Source organism: Trichoderma harzianum (assembly GCF_003025095.1).
Source record: "Trichoderma harzianum CBS 226.95 unplaced genomic scaffold M431scaffold_3, whole genome shotgun sequence".
Taxonomy (NCBI): domain Eukaryota; kingdom Fungi; phylum Ascomycota; class Sordariomycetes; order Hypocreales; family Hypocreaceae; genus Trichoderma; species Trichoderma harzianum.
In genome coordinates, this window is record NW_020209251.1 from 1,453,200 (window position 1) to 1,471,602 (window position 18,403).

The window sequence follows — 18,403 nt, forward strand, 5'->3', positions numbered from 1 at the left end:
TTCAAGGGCTTGAAAAGAGAGAAAATGCCGGTGTGTGGTTTGCGCGGCTTTTGGGAATGCGGAATGTGGGTTGCATTACTTGCGAGACAGCAATCGAATTTCATAATGGTCGTATTCGTCGTCTGTTTGTAACATGGTGTGCCTTTGTTTGATGGCAGAGTGTTGGTTGCCTTGTGACTGTAAAGTGCATATATGGAATGTTTGCTCCTGTCATGATGCTCGCCACTGTAGTTTCTCGACGATGAGGCTGCCGTGGTTTTGAGAGGGTGGGATACGATGTAAGGAATCGATTTCGAATCGTTGACAGATGCTGTGATGTTGTATTGAGCTAGGTAATCGATATCCTTTGTTGAGTCTATAGTGTGCCTTTGGTGTACGTCTATAGGTGAAAAGAGATGGTGCTCTGGCACGAACAAGGCGGAGCATTATTCGGGTTACTGTGAGTCATATTAATAGAAGAGGAAATAAAATGTAACTGTCCGCAAGAGTGAATAGCCGTAACACGTAAATCAGACACAATCGAGGAGTATACCATGAGTAAACCCCATGTGTGTAAGTGGTGTAAGTGGCAATAGAGGATAGGTAAACTTGTTGACGCCTTGCTGCTTCTCCTTGGGCAAGTCTAAACAGCATTGGCAAATCGACGGTCTTCTATATGCTTAGTATTCATTTTCGCAAGCTGTCTATCAGAGACGTCTCCCTCAATGCCAGATACCCAGAGTCCTCAATTCTATATTACTGAGTAAACCTTTCGTTCTGCCGTCTCTCAAACTCGGACCGGTGGCAAGATAGGAGCCGAGCCCTTTCCATTGATCACCAATCCATCTCAGCAGATGATGAGAAACAAAACTGCTTACAGAGCAGAAAGAGAGGGAAAAAAAACGCATTGATGATTACTCCAAGGCAAAGCCAAAGTATCATCTTCAATTCATCTGAGCCTCTGCTTCTTGTCATCCGGACAATAATATCTTAAGTCCATCCACGGTACGTACCTGCACTGGTCAGCCCTGCGGGACATTCCGCCGCTCTCCAGGTACAAGACCCACGTACCCTGCGGCATCATCCGAGCTGGAGCTGACTCATCTCAGTCGTGCACCGTCGCCTGTGTCGCCTTTCTCTGCTTTTGCGCATTGAATTGGACAACTATTATGGGGAAGCTGGTATTAGATAATCTCAAAATTCGGAACATGATCCGTCGAGCTCCTCAAGGTTCATTCTGTGACGCGCTTCTAACGTCAAACAAGCCGCGGCACGGGGAGTTTGACTATGAAGGTTTGGGCTGGCGTTTGCCGCGCGCTGGACCAATGATGAGCGTCAAGGCGGACGGACAACATGCCGAAAGAAGCCTGGAGAGGCTGTTCGCATTGAACATAACCAAAAAAATGAGGGGCAGCTTCAATGATTGTGGGCGATCCTTTGGCCATGTGGAGAGCTCGAGACCGAAGAGGTGGCATTGAGATGGGATGAGAAAAAAGGGATATATAAAGAGTGTGCCGTTGTCCATGGCCAGTTGAGAAGAAGCAAGAAGCAAGCACTCAGCACTCAGACTACAGCTCCAAGCCTCGGCATCTCAGCACATCTCCAAAGCAACCAATTCACAACAATCTACATCTACAATCCACGACTCAGACACAATGGCTCCCAAGAAGGTCCTCGTTGTTCTCACCTCCCACGACAAGATTGACGCCATTGACCGATCCTCTGGCTGGTACTTGGTATGTCTCTATCTTCCTCTCTTCCTCTCTCCTCCTCCTCTCCAATCCCAACTTTCAATTGGTAACTAGCTCTGACCTCATAAACACAGCCCGAGTTCGCCCACCCTTACCATGTCCTCTCCGGCAAGAACGTCGAGATCACCGTCGTCTCTCCCAAGGGCGGCGTCGCCCCTCTCGATCCCGCCTCCATCGAGCTCACCAAGGAGGACCCCATCTCCGTCGGCTTCCTCAACAACAACAAGTCCCTGTGGGAGAACACCCTGCCCCTGAAGCAGTTCGCCGGCCGCTCTGGCGACTTCGACGCAATCTTCTACCCCGGCGGCCACGGCCCCATGTTCGACCTCGTCGACGACGCCGACTCCATCGCCCTGATTGAGGAGTTTTACAACGCCGGCAAGATTGTCTCCGCCGTCTGCCACGGCACCATCGCCCTGGTCAACGCCAAGGTCAACGGCGAGCCCCTCCTCAAGGGCAAGGAGGTCACCGGCTTCACAAACGCCGAGGAGGACGCCGTCCAGCTGACCAGCGCCATGCCCTTCCTCGTCGAGGACCGCGTCAATGCCGTCGGCGGAAAGTTTGTCCAGACGGCCGTCTTTGGCAACAAGGTTGTTGTAGATGGTACCCTCATCACGGGCCAGAACCCGACTTCTGCTTCGGACCTTGGTGAGGCTCTTGCCAAGGCTATTGGTGCTTAAGTGGGCATTTTTTGGGGGTCTTTTCTGTCTTTGTCGCCTAGGTAGCTCGAAATAGAGTAGCAAATTGTTAAATATCCATGCCACTTCTAAACTTGGCTGGTCTCACCCCCCTGCATCATCGCGTCTATCATGAGTGAATTGTCGAGTCAGTCGCCTTGAAAAGGAGGAATATGTTCAATTCCTCGCTTGTAAAAGGATAATTACCTAATAAGTTGCAGTCCTTGACCAACATGCAGATTTGGTTCGTCTTATGAGCAACCTGGCTGTCGAATTGAAGGTGTCGAGACGCAGAGATGCAAATCCCACTAAACCGCAGCTACCCAGGCATTGATGACGTACCGAACAGCACTGCAGCGAACCCCATTAGAACCGCTGCAATCTGTGCTGTAGGAGCTCAACACTAGCTGCTACAGTGGGGTATCCGAAGCCTGTTGCTGATTCAGTGCAGATATCCGCTTGCGGTGCCTTTCCTTAGGTACACCTAGGAAAGAAGATTCATTTTATGGCAGACACACAATAGTGCTTGATATGGAATTCCAAAAATGAAATAATATCATATCATACTATTAATCTAGATTTACAACATTTTGATTCAATATTCCATTATCTTAAGGATGTAGATACATGTATTCGGCTGCCGGATTTTGGCTTATCTAATCCGTTCGCTCTCCCCCACAATTCGCCGGTAGTGGTCCAAAGTTGCTCGCAGTTCAACCATCCTCAGCCTCACGTCAATCCGCACGCGAATCGCTTTCCAGCCAGCTAGCCACCCAACTTCGACCGTGTTCGCAGCTTCGCATCGCCCAGAAGACGGCCAATATGGCGAGCGAAACGCCCAAACTGCTGTGGAATACCGAAAATGTCAAAGATGTTGCCGAGTCGGTGGGCATTGGCTCCATGAGCGACGAGGCTCTCAAGGCTCTCACACAGGATGTCGAATACCGTATTGGCCAGGTCATTATCGAAGCTCTGCGTCTCATGCGCGCTGCACGACGGACGACGATGACGGTCAATGACGTTTCTCTGGCCCTCAAGGTTTTGGATGCCGAGCCCTTGTATGGCTACGACTCCACGCGGCCTCTACGATATGGCGAAGCAAGCTTGGGACCTGGCCAGCCGTTGTTCTACATCGAGGATGAAGAGGTGGATTTCGAGAAACTGATCAATGCACCGCTGCCTAGAGTGCCGCGAGACATGAACTTTACTGGTGAGCTTCCATCTTACCTGCGATGGACATACAACTCTGGACAGCTCCGCTAACAGCTCAACGTAGCACACTGGCTCGCCATTGAGGGTGTTCAGCCTTCTATCCCCCAGAACCCGACCTCGGCCGAGTTGCGACCACAAGACTTGTTGCCCAAGGGACCGGGCGCTAACCCTGCGCTATCTGCCCTTGCTGGAAATGATGCTGCCTCCGGCCAGCCCTCTGTTAAGCACATTGTGAGCAAGGAGCTCATCCTTTACTTCGACAAGATCCAGGCTGCTATCCTCGACGATAACCCCGATGAGGAGGTCATTCGACTGCGTCAGGCAGCACTTGGGTCTGTCAGGGACGACCCTGGTCTGCATCAATTGGTTCCTTACTTTATCAACTTCATCATGGACAGGGTCACGCATCAACTAGACGATACATTCACCCTGAAACAGATGATGGAACTGACTAACGCTTTGATCGAGAACAAGAGCTTGTTCCTGGACCCGTATGCCAGTTCTCTCTCTGCACCCGTGCTGACGTGCCTGATGGCTAGAAAACTGGGCACTGAGGAGGGTCAAGATTCACTCAAGGAGCAGTATGATCTTCGACAGCTAGCAGCCTCACTACTTGGCCGCATTGCACGCAAATACTCAGCTTCAAACTCTTTACTCCGACCAAAACTTACAAGGACATGTCTAAAATACTTCCTGGACCCCACGAAGCCTCCTGCCGTTTTGTATGGTGCCATCCACGGTCTGCTTGAGGCTGGAGGAATGGAGGCAATCCGAGTCTTGGTGTTGCGAAACCTCAAGAGTTTCGACTCTGGTATTCTCCAGCCCTTGAAAGAAAAGTCGGAGGGCTCGATCGAGTATGAGATGCTCGTTCAGGGGCTGGTACAGGCTGTAGCATCTCTCGCGCAGAAGACGGACACTACGGATGCTGCCGAGGCGCAGATGAACGGGGTAAATGGCAACGCCCCCGCTTCGGAACTTTCTGACCTAAATGACTTCATTGGTCCCATTGTTGGCGAGAAGATTGCTTCTACTCGCAATCACCAGCTCATCAAGACCATTCTCGATGCCCGGTTTTTGGAATAAGGAGTACTAGTTAAGGAAAACAGCTACAGCTGACGCAGCATATGAGAAGGCGCACGGCGTTTCGGGTTGGTTGATATCCAGGAGATGAGCTCACGCCCGGTCATCGATACATGGCATTCGGGTTTGTAAACTTTTTAATAAAATATTTTTGGACAATTAATAAAAAAAGGCCCTTTGATGGCCATTTATTTTACATACACCGCCCGCTGCTTGTCCGGTGTTGATTTTTTCCTCATTTCTTCTAAGCCATCCATTGATGCTCCTTTACAAGCCAAAAGCCAGGTAGCCACCGCCGATGAAACTCGATATCCACAGAGCAGCCTCTCCCCTCTTAATCTGGGTCTTAGCGAATCCAATACCTAAGTCGTAGACCAGGTGCTTGATGCCGTTGATGAAGTGGAAGGTGAAGGGGAAGGCCAGAGCGAACTTGATGGCGCCTTTGACGACGAAGGGCAGGGCAGCGAAGCCGGATGCCAGCGCGGCGCTCTCGACGTGGAGGCCGAGGAGAGGGGAGGCGAGGTATGCGGTGAAGTAGACGTAGGCGGCGCCGGAGAGTACGCAGCCGGTGATACGGGTCCAGGCGGAGGCGCCGAACCAGGTCTGCTCCATCTTGTAGATGCCCAGGTTGGGGGAGACGGGGCGGTTCAGGCGCTGGTTGACGAGGACTTGTTGGCCTTCCTCTTGGGAGAGCTTCTGGGTCGATACGGGTCTGCGGAAGAGAGCGAGAGATCTATGTTAGTAAGCTGTTTCCTGCTTCTGTTCCTCGGTTTGTTGTTTCATGGAGGGGCAAGTTGGATTTGTCGCGCGGGCTTACCGGGCCTGAGAGGTTGACATGGCAGAGGCGAGGACCATGCGCGGGATGTTCTGGCGAAAGAAGACATTGGGCTTCGTCGCGCCTATGAAAGCAGTTCGATGTCAGAGAGCGTCCGTAGTGAGGCTATTCGCAGATTGCATGTGAACGCCAAAAGCAAAGCTGCCGAGGAGGGGAAAAAGAAGAGCAACGTACTGCGCACAGCAGCGAGGCCGAGCCGGTGGGCGATCATGTTGGGCGAGATGACTTGGATGGAAAGAGGAGTTTCGAGATCGGAGCGGCGATTTGTCTATTGCTGTTCGACGTTCCCCCAGACAAAGAAGAAGCCGTTCGCCGGTTGCTGTCGTCGGTTTGCGGGTTTGGATCGAGCTTCTTCGGAACGGAACTGCGTCGGTTCCTCGGTTTAGGTGGGCCAATCAGGGAGCTCCAATTCATCATCTCCAGAGCAAGAACTCACGTGAGAAGCAACATCTCGCTCCAGATCCAGCCGGCATCACGTGCTAGAAACTGAATGCTGACTCATCTTTTTTTTCTGGTGGCCCTTTATGGAGGAAATTTCCCTCTCGTGGGATTTTCTTTTTTTCTCTTTTCTTCTCCAGATAGTCACGAATGTCCGCCGCGCGGTGTCTACTATGGACATCGATTCCGGCAAGGCCTTTTTGGCTTGAGGACGTTTGGAGAGGAATTCTTGAATGGATCCTTCGTTAATCTCGGCATTTGGTTGTCCTCCGTACCGGTGCCGTTTCATTCTGAGATCTACATTTCCCTTTGCTGATGACCACTTTGTGTGTCTGTGACTGTGCTTTTGCTGTACTGTGTAATATCATTGCTGTAGAAGAGCTCTTACAATGGAAGCCATTCAGGCTACAAATGTGTCGCTATTGGGTTCTTTGGCCTCGATGCTCTTTGGATCTTAATTTGTTGCTTTGCGACAGAACTGAGCGTGTGACGCATAGCTCAGCTACATGCAAACAAGCTCATTCTGCCGTGGAGCTACCCTGGTGCTAATTGGTGACAAGTGCCCAAGAGCGATGAGAAACTCTAAGCTGCGTTGTTGTTCCTTTGAAGCTATCTAATGTGTTGCATGAGATTTTACTATCAATTGATCAGTATATCTTATTCAATTTTCACAATACGCAATTATCAAGGCTGTTTACCGTGGTCACATGTTACGGCAGGCATAATGCTAAGCAATGGTGTTCAAACAAACTCAAAGACTTCAGCAATCACATATATGAGATCACTAATGATATTGATTGGAAATAAATTACTCAAGTAGCTTGATCAGATACGACTGATCCAGTTTGTAAATCTGAACCACGTGCAACACAAGATAATTCAATTGTAACCCAGAAGCTTCTTGAGCTCTTCCTTGAGGCTCTCAATCGGTCGGCCAGTTCCGGGCTCTTGCTTGTACGAGTAGTCCGCGTCGTAGCGATTATCTTCGTCAAACAGAGCAACAGTCCCCAGCATGGTGTATGCCTTAGTGAACAACCGAGTCTTCACACCGTTCTTAGTGTCTTCATCCCAGAGCCTAAATCCTTCTTTCTTAAACTCTTCAACATCGACGTCGACTACCTTCCATTCTTCACCAGATGAAATCTCCTTAATTATGTCGATGAATTCATTTGTACTGACGGCATAATCTGCAACGTAGGCGACGCGGTTGCGATACTTGTCCGGGTTTTGAAGGACCGTAACAATGGTCTCGGCGCATAGCTGCAAGCGGCTGATGGACACCTTTTGGTTGCCCGATCCGAAGCGAGTGATGGTCTTCTGCTTCTTGTCGATCCAGAAGAATCCACCCTCAATACCCCAGTCAAACCACCCTCCAGGAATGATGGCCGTCCAGGAGAGGATGCAACCAGGCGCCGATGTGAGCTCTTCAAGCTCCTTTTGAGCCTTCCGCTTAGGCTCAAAGATGCCTACTTCTTCAGCGTGAGCTGAGAAGGAATCAGTGCTGAATTCAGGCGTAATCAGACGTTGCACGCCAGCAGCCAGAGCGGCTCGCACGATAATGCTTTGGTGCTCAGCTGCTGCAGGATTGAATGCTTCGACAAGAGCATCTTGGCCCTTCAGGGCCTCGGTAAGAGTCTCAAGATCATCGTACGAGGCCTTCTTGACGGCGACTCCTTCGGGATAGGTAGCGGTGCTTTCTGGTCGTGCAATGATTGTCACGACGAAGCCAGCAGAAAGCAAAGCTGGCACCGAAGTTTTGCCAACATTTCCAGTGGCCTGATGAATTTAGTTGTGTAAGTTGATTGGAATATTCCAGTGAAGATAATGGAAAACTTACTCCAAGAACTGCGACGTTCTTGATTGACGACATCTTTTCTGTGAAAGACTCAATAGCTCAAATGCTCTTTACTTCTGATGGTGTGTAAGTAAGTGGTTTCAATCAAGAAAAGAGGGAGATACATCAGGTTTTTATAGACATCCAGTCGACACAATTCCAACTCATCTACAACTCGCGTTCCAAAGGTGAGTACATCCATATGGACAAACAGTGATGCCTCTCATACTGCAGCGCAACTTCTGATTGGATGGCACTATCATCGGAAATCTCAAAACGGATTTACAGAATTGGCGCTAATGCATCGGCCGAACCCTGCTCATGATTTATAATTTGCCTAGTTCCGTGAGTTGGCCCAAGGTTAAACGTCCGGCCCCACGGCAGCAACGTCTCGGGAGCTTTATTATAGCTTACATGCCCCATTAACAGAATCTCTCTTTTGTACAAGTATCTTCGAGGTCATCACATTACAGGTATCCGCGGAGAATTGACTTGAATGCTACAGCACGATTGTGTCTGAATTGATAGCTACAAGACCATGCAGGCAGCGGCTTCTACATCGGACTACATGACTCTACATATTCCGCCGCAGTTTCCAGTCTTCGGCAGAGCGGCTGGGGTTTGCCATCAATGCAAAAGAGCCAAGACCCGCTGCGACAGAGCTCTTCCTGCCTGCAATCGATGCATACTGTATGTATTCTTCATATCTCGACACAGTGTTACTGTGGGCCGGCCTTCCATACTCATGTTTGGTTAGGAAAAAGACTCGCTGTGTGTATGGGCGCCAAATATCCGCCAACAACTCCGCTGGCGGACTTTGCTCCGGAGAAGGAGAAGATGTCATGCCATCTAAAGATATTCGGGCATGCTGTCTCGCTAAAGTACCTCTTGACATGTGCTACAAGCTCGTTGGGATGATCTCAGTGGCCCTCCTTAGTGGCGTTGATGATGCTGAGCAAGAAGCATCGCTTCTTCGTATGACACTTAAGTCAGCAGGATTGACCGCCACGTCTGTTGCTCAAACTTACAAGGATACGATTCATAATTGGTTTCCGATTATGACCGATGATCAAATCGATCAACTTGTGGAATATTATGCTTGGGGACAATGTCGTGGCATTGACGGAATGCTCCTTTTATCCATGGCACTGATATCTCAACCACCTTGCGAAAATTGTGACCTTACTATGCACAGCAATTTATACCAAACAGTAAAGCAGTCGTTTCTGCTTCTACAAACTACTGCAAAGTCATATTTAAAGGTTCTGCAGATCGGGCTTTTACTATCACTGTTCGAATACGGCCATGGCCTTGACCGAGAGTCTGAATTGACAATTGCTGGCTGTGCCGTCATTTGCAAACTAAACAATATGGGTTCTATTGCCCAGAGTAAAGATAACACAGGAATAGGCATAGATGCCACCTGCCGGAAAGCAGTCATTATTATGGACTGGTTTGTGCTCTATAGACATCTCCATCTCCGAACGAAAGCCTATGACTGATATATGGACAACAGTCTGGTAAAATTACCAAAATATTCGAAGGGCGAACAAACGCCGAGCGATAGTGGCTCAAATTTAGTAACAGCAGATGCACATCTGGATGGTAAAAAGATCAAGGAAAGCTGTGGCTCGTCGTCCAACTTTGAGATGCTCTTCCAAGTTGCAGGAGTCGTCCGAGATGCAACACAGTATATCAAAGATGAGAAAGCATCCAAGTCTTCTCCAAATTTGTATCCCGTGGTAGAATCAAGGCTTCGAAGTCTCTGCTATGCTCTGATCCAAGCCGCAGGTCCCAATTCTCTCGTATTCTGCGACAGCATTGCGCTCGCACTTAGGTACGTTACCACGAGATCGATTACCGAACAACGTTATGAAGCTGACCATTTATATCTAGCTTCCTATTTGAACTCAATGCATTCCATTTGACGAAATCCCAAGAATCCGTTAGTGCGGCGGATAGACTCGCCATAGAGTCATCCCGTCGAATGGCGGTTGATATATGCAAGTCCATGAACGAGATAGTGCCAAAGAAAGGAGTCAAAGGACTTTCTCTCATTGGACTTTCAACCACATGCCGTGCCGCTCAATTACTGGCTAGAAATACGCCCAGCTTGTGTGGAGAGGGGATGTTTACCATTCCGGATCTCGAAGCTCTGGATCGCGCACAACACGAATTTACGCAAAGGTGGCGGGTGGGAGGTAAGCTTGGGACATATTTCTACATATAATATGCTCGTTTCCTCACAAATTTCTAATTACGATATTTAGCAACATACAAAGAGTCAGCAGTATAGCAGAACAGATTGATTGCGAAAGCTTCTTTACCAACAACTATAATGTTCATAGATCTTCTTTTTGGCATCATTTTAACAACACGGTCAATAGCAATGGGCGCTCAACGTATAATTATTGAACTTTCGAACTCTGCAATTAATTAAAACGATTAATAGTCTAATACAAACTCTTGCATACGAGCTAATACCGATTGAACTGAACAATTTAATACACTCTCATGCCGGGAACCTGAGTGGGCCATGCAACTTCCCATCAAGTCCTAGAGTATCTCGAATCGTACTCGCACACGAAGCCAGCCAGTCTTTGATCTTTTCCCAAATCTTATTGAGCCCTGTTGTCAGCCACGAGACAACTGTGTTCAACCAACCAAAGATGGACCCCCATGGAATGAAGTAAACAGCCGCCGCTACACCTGGCGCAACCAGCATTGCGCTCCCCGCTGAGAGGGCAGTCATGGAAGCTGCTGTCGCTGTGCTAAGAGCATACCCAATAAACTTGTACTGCACAAATATGCCTTCCGCGGACATTTTAACGAGCCCGGTTGAAGCAAGCTTACCGGCACTAGCAAGAATGCCAACAATCGCGGAAATCGGGGCTCGGAAGTCGTCCCACCAACTTCCCTCCATTTTCACTCTGTCCATCTTTTCAATGTGTGCGCGAAGCTTGTTTCGATCAAAATCAGAGATAGCAGAAGCAGTTTTAGTTAGCTGTCCCAATTGACCGATATGAGAGCCGAGGTTCAACACGACACCAGGTCCAAGCCAGAGTTTGGCTTCATGATACATTGCCTCCCAAGATCGAACGGCCTGTTCGTGGAATGTCGAATAGCCATCGACATGAAGGTATTCGTTGGGGTTGTCATTGATTGCACATCGATATACCTTCAAGTCCATGATGCTGAACCCAACGTCGAAATATAGGTGGGTGATAAATCCACTTGTAATGATCACAAGATTGTCATATAGTTTGGATTCCTCAACGGCAGCAATCACCGCGTTGAGCCTAATGTCGTCTGTCGCTCCGATATCAAAATCTAGGTGTCATAGACTGTTAGTTATAGTATGAGACTGCATAATTGCCAATTCTCATGAGAGCACTACTTTTCACCCGTTGGAAAACCTTGTCTTGCTTCTTCTGGTTTATCTTATTCGTCAAGCCTTCGATGGCGCCGTGGCGACAAACAATAACTACAAATGTATTGGGATTAAATTCCAGCTGCTTGACATAGTTGACCAATAATTCGATTTCTCGACTCAGGCTCGAGCCGTTCCGCGGCCTGAATTCCTCGTGTGCAGATAATTGTGTCATGATGGAATAATTGCGAGAAAATTTGTCTATGAGAATGTAGCAAGAAGATAAGATAAATTTCAACGCTCTATTGTATATGAAAGATCTACAAGCGCCCTTCAATTAAAGTGTATATGTAAAAATAAACGTGGAAAGGTGAGAAGGAAGATGCGGAGAGGGTATTTATACAAATACACTTCAGCTGCGAGGGTAAACATGTCTTAAATTCATCCCTTGCGGAGCTGTCGTCCATGGTCATACGGCATAATGTTGACGTCAGTATACAGATCGTCAGTCGAATCAAATCACACGAAATTAACCGGTGAAGGCAAGCCAAGTCAGCATAACTTTAAATGTATTGGAAATAAACATCCGTTTCACCACAGCTATATATGTAGACCAGTCGCCGTCTGACAAGGAACAAACTTTGTTTGGTGAAGTTGGGCGGCCCACGAAGGGAGTGGACGCCAGAGACAAATGTGTCGGTGAGAGTGTCTTATCCTGACATTAATGCAAGGGAGGAATTGCTATCCGATGAAGCAACGAGCTATTGCACTTAAGCGAGAGGCAGCTGAACACATTTTTGTTTCGAAACGAACATATGGGCTGATTGATGAGAAAGGCTATCAGATGAATCGGGCTCTTTCTTTGGATTGACCTCAACCTACTAGCGAATACAGTAAGAATTAGTCAACAGGATTATTTGCAACTGCTCAAAAGCAAAATGTAAACATTTAAAAAAAAGGAATAGATGAGAAAAGGGCCTGAGATTAAAGGTAGCCTGTAAAAGTTCAGACCTAAGAGACAGATTTCACATCTTGCAGCGAAGATATTTCATTGTTCGCCAAAGAGTGCAGATCGCCGCCGGGTTTCACATAGCTGATCTATCTATTAACTTGCTAAAATTAGAAGAAGATCCTATCAAGGGAAATAAAACTGTATATCAACCCGTTCCTGGAAAATTGGAGCAAAAATAGTCCGTGTGATCATATTATCCGAACCTAGCACACCACCCGAATCTCAGTAGTGCATGTATACTTCCTCATTCGGGTCTGAGTCTGAGCATACATTGCTTTTTAAAAGTAGCAACTTGAAAGTTGTCTTCTACATTCATAGCCGTAGACATCAGACACTTCATGTTGATTTCACACAGGTATTATTCCACCAGTTACACTGTCTCAAGGTCTCAGAATTGTTGAATTATTACTCAGATAGATCTATGTGTGAGCCCAAAAATTAACTATCCAATGGCTCTCTCTACGGGCTGTTTGTTCATTGTAGTCACCGCGCTCTACCTGAACTACCTATTCAATCAAATCACGATATCCATATTCATTTTGAACCCAAGCTCATGAAGTATTCCAACATCCTGGGGTAATCTGGAGTACCCAAGCCTGTTACCGGATCCCAGCCCTTGGCGGCCAAAAAGCCAGGCGTACCACAGCCAGATGAGTTACCCACTGTGACATCGTTTAGGACGCTGGGATTAGCATACAAGGCTGGGGTTACAAAGCCGAGGGTTGGCATGCCCGCCTTCAATCGCTCAGTATTAATTCGAGTGAGAATGCCGGCAACAATCGGGGCAGCTGCTGATGTACCGCCTCCGATAAAGACGTCGTTGAAATCAACCGTGATGACACGATAACCAACTGCTGAGACATCAGGGAATCCGCGGCCTCCACGATTGAAGACGCCGCCGCCTGCGCCAATGTTCTTGCCCTCCGAGGTGTTGTAGTACTTGTACGGCGTTGGGTTTTCATCAAAGTACTTGTCAACGGCACTCTTTTGCCAGTCAGGGGTAGGGTAAATATTTGAGAATCCACCACTGGAGAATAAATCGCTGGTAGCAATCTCATTACCCTCTTTACCGTCGCTATGACCTGGAGCCAGCTGGGTTGAGCCAACAGCCAGCACATATGGGCAATTGGTGAGTGTCAACGGATTGAAAATGGTAAAATTACCGTTTGCGTCTTCAATACAGTCGCCTCCGTTGCCAGCAACGCCAGAGTCGCCTGTTGCCCCGACTATCGTCACACCTTGTAGACTGAGCTTCATCCACTCACTGCACTGGCGTCGGTCATAGTTCACGCTTCGCTGTTGTTCCTCTGGGCTGTAGGAGATGGAAATGACGTTTGTAGGTTTGAACAGACCGCACATCCTCTCCCCCTGATAACCGTTCGGGTCTGGGTAGGTTGGGTCGTACTCGGGGCTATCACCCGTAATGTTGAAAGCGGTATGGTTGCAATAACTACCATCAAGAGCATCGAGGAAGGTGTTGAAATAACCTTGGGTCAAGTTTACTTGATAATTGAGGTCATCGACGTTGTAAATATGAATATTTTGGGGGTATACAATGGGGTAGGCGCAGGTTATATCTAGCATGGCTTCGAGGTCGCCTGTAACGTGGGGGGTATCCTGATCGCTGAATCTCTGAGCACCATCAATTGCAGTAAACAGAGGCGTAGTGTTGGTAGGAATATGTCTAAAGTAGACGTCAGTTGTTTTCTCCCATGCCGCAAAATGCCGAAGTAGCTTACGTTGCGAATTTCTCAAAAAAGATGCTCAATCCGGTTTGGTTGTATGGCTGTCGCTCGTAGATGCCCAGTTCATTACCCTCGACGGCATCATCAAAGATAGGTATGTTGTACATGTTACGGATACAACGGGGTGTGATGTAATCGTTGCAATCGCTTGTGACATCTTGGCCACCTAACGGGGCCGCGGGGATCACATCATCCTTCTTAGTATTGACCTCCCGACGAACCCGCCGCTTCTCAACATCACTGGCAATCTGTAGCCTTGTAATGGCTGGGGTAATGTAGTCAATATGGTCCAAAAGATCAGCCGGGATCGAGTATTCGTCTGTCCCAACTTGACGAATACCAGTCTTCTGGTTCTCATATATGTCGTAGGTTGCATTAATGAGCTTCTCGAGCTCCCCTACAGTAGCATGAAATTGTACCCATTGGCGATTGTCTGATCGATACACGCGGTCCAACTCGATGCCCTCAGCTTTGAGCCAACTGTGGACCGCATCCACGCTGTCATCGTGAGGTGCAAACAAATCGTTCACCTCATCTCGGGTCATATGCTGGCCATAGTTGGGCGAGTCAGGGTTAGACCTTAAGGGGGGTCAGCCATGTAATAGTCCGTGGGTTAGATCATCGCGTACCTTTCCATGAGCAGCTGGTGACCAAGATCGAGATTCCTCTGAGTCAGGCCAATGCTTACAGGCAGATGGCCATTGCGATTGATACTTCCTATCTTAACCCATTCACCCGTAGACTCTACTGAACGCTCGTGGATGACATGTTCAGCTAACGAAGTCCCAACGAAGACCACTGCTGCAGAGCAGAAAAGTGTCCAAGACGTGTGTGATGAACGCATGTTTCCGTTAATATTTTGAAAAGTGTTTTGAACGTTATAGAACAACAATTGAAGAAAAAACAGCGATTAAAGCACAAAGATATATAAGAAATCAATTAACCCAGATATTAGACCATTCATTTAGCACACATGTAGCCATAGTAGCAATCACCTAGCACAGCCTCCTCCAGTTCTGCATAGAGCAGGGCTCCCCAGCATTAAGACTCTCGTATCGGGCGATATGATATGTAAACATGAAACATGAAACAACCATCGTGCATACAATATGGATCCAGTCTACACACTGTGTGAGGTGTTGAATCAAACCCTGTGAGAACAAGGGCTCTCTGGAAAGTTATCTCTCAGAGAAATGCTTGAACCGGCACCCCGCTTAACGTTCCGGAATTCCGAGTCTTGCCGCCGGTTATCAAGGGGACCAATGGTTTCAAGTATTCGAAATAGGCTCAAGACCCCGGGATAATGACTCTAACTCTACGTGTCATGGTGTCTAACTGTAAGCATCATACCTTGCTATAGACGCAAATAAGGCGGTCAACTTGAATGCTGGTCCCGTCTTTAGACCTCACAAAGGACCACCAGGGTGAACTTTCACAACACGTTGATGATACCAATAGCAAGCGAGAGCAGAATGCTTACAAGTAATTTGCTGATTCTCATCCCATATAAGATTCCATATTTTTCTCAAATCAATAGGAAGCATGCGTTGTGTTTCATATTTCTCATTGGACGAAGTCTATTAGGGTCTATTATTTAATTTGTATGCCCTAGAATCAAACGATCAGGGGCAAGCAGGCTATGCTGCAAGCTTCGTTGACAACTGACAGACACGGTCTTAATTCATACCGTGCGGCATGTTTCCCCCCAATCAAAGAAGAGCCTGTTTATCTTTTGATATTAGCCGTTATACACTACTAGGAAGTTGTTCGTATCCGAATTTAGAAGGTAAGGGAACTTTTGGAGAACAGCTCTTGAATTCATGAGAGAGAAAAAATGACCAAAATTGAGACTGGATGGTATATAAAATGCATTGTTTGGATACTCTGAAAGTTCTTGGCACACAACTCTGAAGTCAACAACATTCAACTAAACTTACAATGAAGAGACCAGCTACTCTTACTGCTGTAGCAGTTCTGCTCAGCGTAGCTGTAGCTCGTGTGGTACCATCAAGTCATGTACGGCATGAGGTACGTGACGGGCTCTTGAACTCTCATTGGACAAAGAAGAATCGCATTGAAGGAGCGACCACAGTTCCAGTGCGAGTTGGCCTGACCCAAAGCAACCTCGATATTGGCGAAGCTTTGTTGATGAATATATCTCATCCCAACTCAGAGCACTATGGAAAACATCTCTCAGCGTCTGAAGTGGACGAAATGTTTGCGCCGTCAAAGAAGAGGATAGATGCTGTTACTAAGTGGCTCAAATCGGCTTTAAGCGACAGAGTGATCAATCTATCTCGAAGTCGCCAATTCCTGGAACTCAATGCCACGGTTGCAGAACTTCAGGATCTCCTTCATACCGATTATCACGAGTATACGAGCAAAATATCAGGCAGGGCTGCTCTTGGCTGCCAAGAATATCACATTCCATTACAACTTCGGGATGACATCGACTTCATCACACCTGGTGTTATGATGCTCGAGATTAGGAAGAGGGACGAGACATCCGTTCGCAGTTTTGGTCCAATGGTGCCTAAACTGACACCTACACTGACTATGCGACCGGAACATCCCGGTGACCTTTCGAACTGCTCCTCTATGGTCACCCCTGAGTGTGTCCGCGCGATGTATAACGTAGCAGATAAGCCCAAGGGGCACCCAAATAATTCAATCGGCATCTACTCAACACAAGGGCAGCAGTACAGTCCAGACAGCCTCAGCATTTTCCTTAAGCTTTTTGCACCTGAGATACCACAAGGCACACAGCCAGAGTTTCAAGGCGTCGATGGGGCGCCTACACCCACTCCGCTACCGTATGACGCTGCAGAGGAGGCCGATCTTGACTTTCAAGCGGCCTACCCCCTTGCTTACCCAGCCAAGGTGGTTAATTACCTAGTTGATGATTTCTATTATGAGGCTGGCGGTGGTGGCGTTAGCGGTCTCTTTAACACCTTCCTCGACGCTCTTGATAAGTCATACTGTACATACTCTGCGTACGGTGAGACGGGCGACCTTCCAGGTGTTGACCCAACTTACCCGGACACGAGTGAAGGTGGCTACGACCAGCCGGAACAGTGTGGTGCCTACACTCCAACCAATGTTATCTCAATCTCTTACGGTGAAGATGGGGGGAGCCTGCCGATGAACTACCAGCGACGACAGTGCAATGAGTGGATGAAGTTGGGCTTACAGGGCGTTACTGTCATCGTAGCTTCAGGAGACGGAGGTGTGGGTGGCTTTGGCGGCTCTCAATGCTCCGATGGACCCTTCGTCACGATACAACCGGCAGACTGCCCTTATGTTACCGCTGTTGGAGCGACGAATCTCACAACTAGTAGTATTCGTGGTAGCGTGAAGTTCTCAGAGAAGGCGGCAGGTTTCAGTGGAGGCGGCTTCTCCAATATCTTTGGGACACCATCTTACCAAGCCAACACCGTCAACTCATACTTTAGCAATCACCCGCCACCTTACGACTACTATAACATCACGCTCAATGCTACACACACGACGGGCCGGTATAACCGTGGTGGTCGTGGCTATCCCGATGTTTCTGCCATAGGAGTGAACTTTGCTACATGGGTTGGAGTTAATGATGGTATCACGCTGGCAGCAGGGACGTCTGCATCCGCTCCTGTGTTTGCAGGCCTTATTACACGCATCAATTCGTTCCGCTTGAATGCGGGCAAGAAGCCTGTTGGGTTCATCAACCCGATGTTATATCAACACCCCGAAGCATTTAACGATATCACGACTGGCCATAGTTCGGGCTGTAGTACTGATGGATTTAGTGCTGTCGAGGGCTGGGATCCGATAACCGGCATGGGAACGCCCAACTACCCCAAGCTGAAAGAAGTTTTTTTGAATATGCCATAGAAAATCTGGCCTACTTTGGGTACCTTTCAGCTCGTCACCTTCGAACACGGTGTAGGTTAAAGAAACACCAAAGATAGTAGAAGTAAAGAGCTGTTAGAACAAATAAAAAAGGTCATCGATATAAGCGATTTGTGATATGCTAAAAAGTGAACATACTCGTTTCTTCATAGCTTGCTGGAAATAGCCTTGTTTAGTATAACTGCTTGCACTGCTCAAGGTCAAGGCTACCCGCTTTTGAGAGGTAGCATTTGTAAAAATAGCAATACATCTTAATGATGAATACTGGGTCCGATGGGCATGTCGCCTTTAATTTTTTACAGATCCGGAATCAAAGCGTCAATATGCTTAATTTGTTCCAGCCCAGATGTAACAGAACAACTTCAATTTCTCTACAGGCCTACATTGTCTCAGGAAAAGAAAAGGAAGCTGTGCAAGGCATGGTAGTAATATCGATCTATCACTGCCAAATGCACGATGGATGTAACAATTGGGTAGCATTTGTCCCAAAATATGGGGGCTACTGTAAGTTACAATACGAGAATCAGAAATCGCTGAGGAAAGTTAGTGCGTGTTTCAAAGCGAGCATATTACAAAAGT

General features: G+C 47.8%; 8 protein-coding genes across 8 annotated transcripts; 4 read left to right on the forward strand and 4 right to left on the reverse strand.

Annotated features, from left to right (window-relative positions):
- Positions 1-1,138: 1,138 nt before the first annotated feature.
- On the forward strand, positions 1,139-2,518 carry M431DRAFT_505337 (hypothetical protein). Its single transcript, XM_024918620.1, has 2 exons — positions 1,139-1,715; positions 1,805-2,518. Exons 1-2 carry the CDS (start codon positions 1,635-1,637, stop codon positions 2,408-2,410), a joined length of 687 nt encoding a protein of 228 aa, XP_024777441.1. The 5' UTR covers positions 1,139-1,634; the 3' UTR covers positions 2,411-2,518.
- Positions 2,519-3,229: 711 nt separating this feature from the next.
- M431DRAFT_2834 (hypothetical protein) lies at positions 3,230-4,702 on the forward strand (the record flags this gene model as incomplete). Its single annotated transcript, XM_024914033.1, has 2 exons — positions 3,230-3,617; positions 3,684-4,702. The coding sequence occupies 2 exons, from the start codon at positions 3,230-3,232 to the stop codon at positions 4,700-4,702; spliced, it is 1,407 nt and encodes a 468-aa protein (XP_024777442.1).
- A 161-nt stretch (positions 4,703-4,863) lies between these two features.
- On the reverse strand, positions 4,864-5,846 carry M431DRAFT_505338 (hypothetical protein). The gene is made up of 3 exons (XM_024918621.1): positions 5,709-5,846; positions 5,517-5,598; positions 4,864-5,411 (listed from the first exon to the last, which is right to left on the reverse strand). Exons 1-3 carry the CDS (start codon positions 5,743-5,745, stop codon positions 4,967-4,969), a joined length of 564 nt encoding a protein of 187 aa, XP_024777443.1. The 5' UTR covers positions 5,746-5,846; the 3' UTR covers positions 4,864-4,966.
- Positions 5,847-6,775: 929 nt separating this feature from the next.
- M431DRAFT_349679 (hypothetical protein) lies at positions 6,776-8,042 on the reverse strand. Its single transcript, XM_024914469.1, has 3 exons — positions 7,932-8,042; positions 7,810-7,883; positions 6,776-7,748 (listed from the first exon to the last, which is right to left on the reverse strand). The coding sequence occupies exons 2-3, from the start codon at positions 7,840-7,842 to the stop codon at positions 6,852-6,854; spliced, it is 930 nt and encodes a 309-aa protein (XP_024777444.1). The 5' UTR covers positions 7,843-7,883; positions 7,932-8,042; the 3' UTR covers positions 6,776-6,851.
- Positions 8,043-8,344: 302 nt separating this feature from the next.
- Positions 8,345-9,734, forward strand: M431DRAFT_77821 (hypothetical protein; the record flags this gene model as incomplete). Its single annotated transcript, XM_024922621.1, has 3 exons — positions 8,345-8,496; positions 8,564-9,259; positions 9,323-9,734. 3 exons carry the CDS (start codon positions 8,345-8,347, stop codon positions 9,732-9,734), a joined length of 1,260 nt encoding a protein of 419 aa, XP_024777445.1.
- A 458-nt stretch (positions 9,735-10,192) lies between these two features.
- On the reverse strand, positions 10,193-11,541 carry M431DRAFT_505340 (hypothetical protein). The gene is made up of 2 exons (XM_024918622.1): positions 11,204-11,541; positions 10,193-11,136 (listed from the first exon to the last, which is right to left on the reverse strand). The coding sequence occupies exons 1-2, from the start codon at positions 11,409-11,411 to the stop codon at positions 10,319-10,321; spliced, it is 1,026 nt and encodes a 341-aa protein (XP_024777446.1). The 5' UTR covers positions 11,412-11,541; the 3' UTR covers positions 10,193-10,318.
- A 1,181-nt stretch (positions 11,542-12,722) lies between these two features.
- Positions 12,723-14,777, reverse strand: M431DRAFT_479338 (hypothetical protein; the record flags this gene model as incomplete). The annotated part of the gene is made up of 3 exons (XM_024915758.1): positions 12,723-13,872; positions 13,928-14,512; positions 14,563-14,777. The coding sequence occupies 3 exons, from the start codon at positions 14,775-14,777 to the stop codon at positions 12,723-12,725; spliced, it is 1,950 nt and encodes a 649-aa protein (XP_024777447.1).
- Positions 14,778-15,871: 1,094 nt separating this feature from the next.
- On the forward strand, positions 15,872-17,806 carry M431DRAFT_548213 (hypothetical protein; the record flags this gene model as incomplete). The annotated part of the gene is made up of 3 exons (XM_024921260.1): positions 15,872-16,305; positions 16,423-17,032; positions 17,087-17,806. The coding sequence occupies 3 exons, from the start codon at positions 15,872-15,874 to the stop codon at positions 17,804-17,806; spliced, it is 1,764 nt and encodes a 587-aa protein (XP_024777448.1).
- Positions 17,807-18,403: the final 597 nt, after the last annotated feature.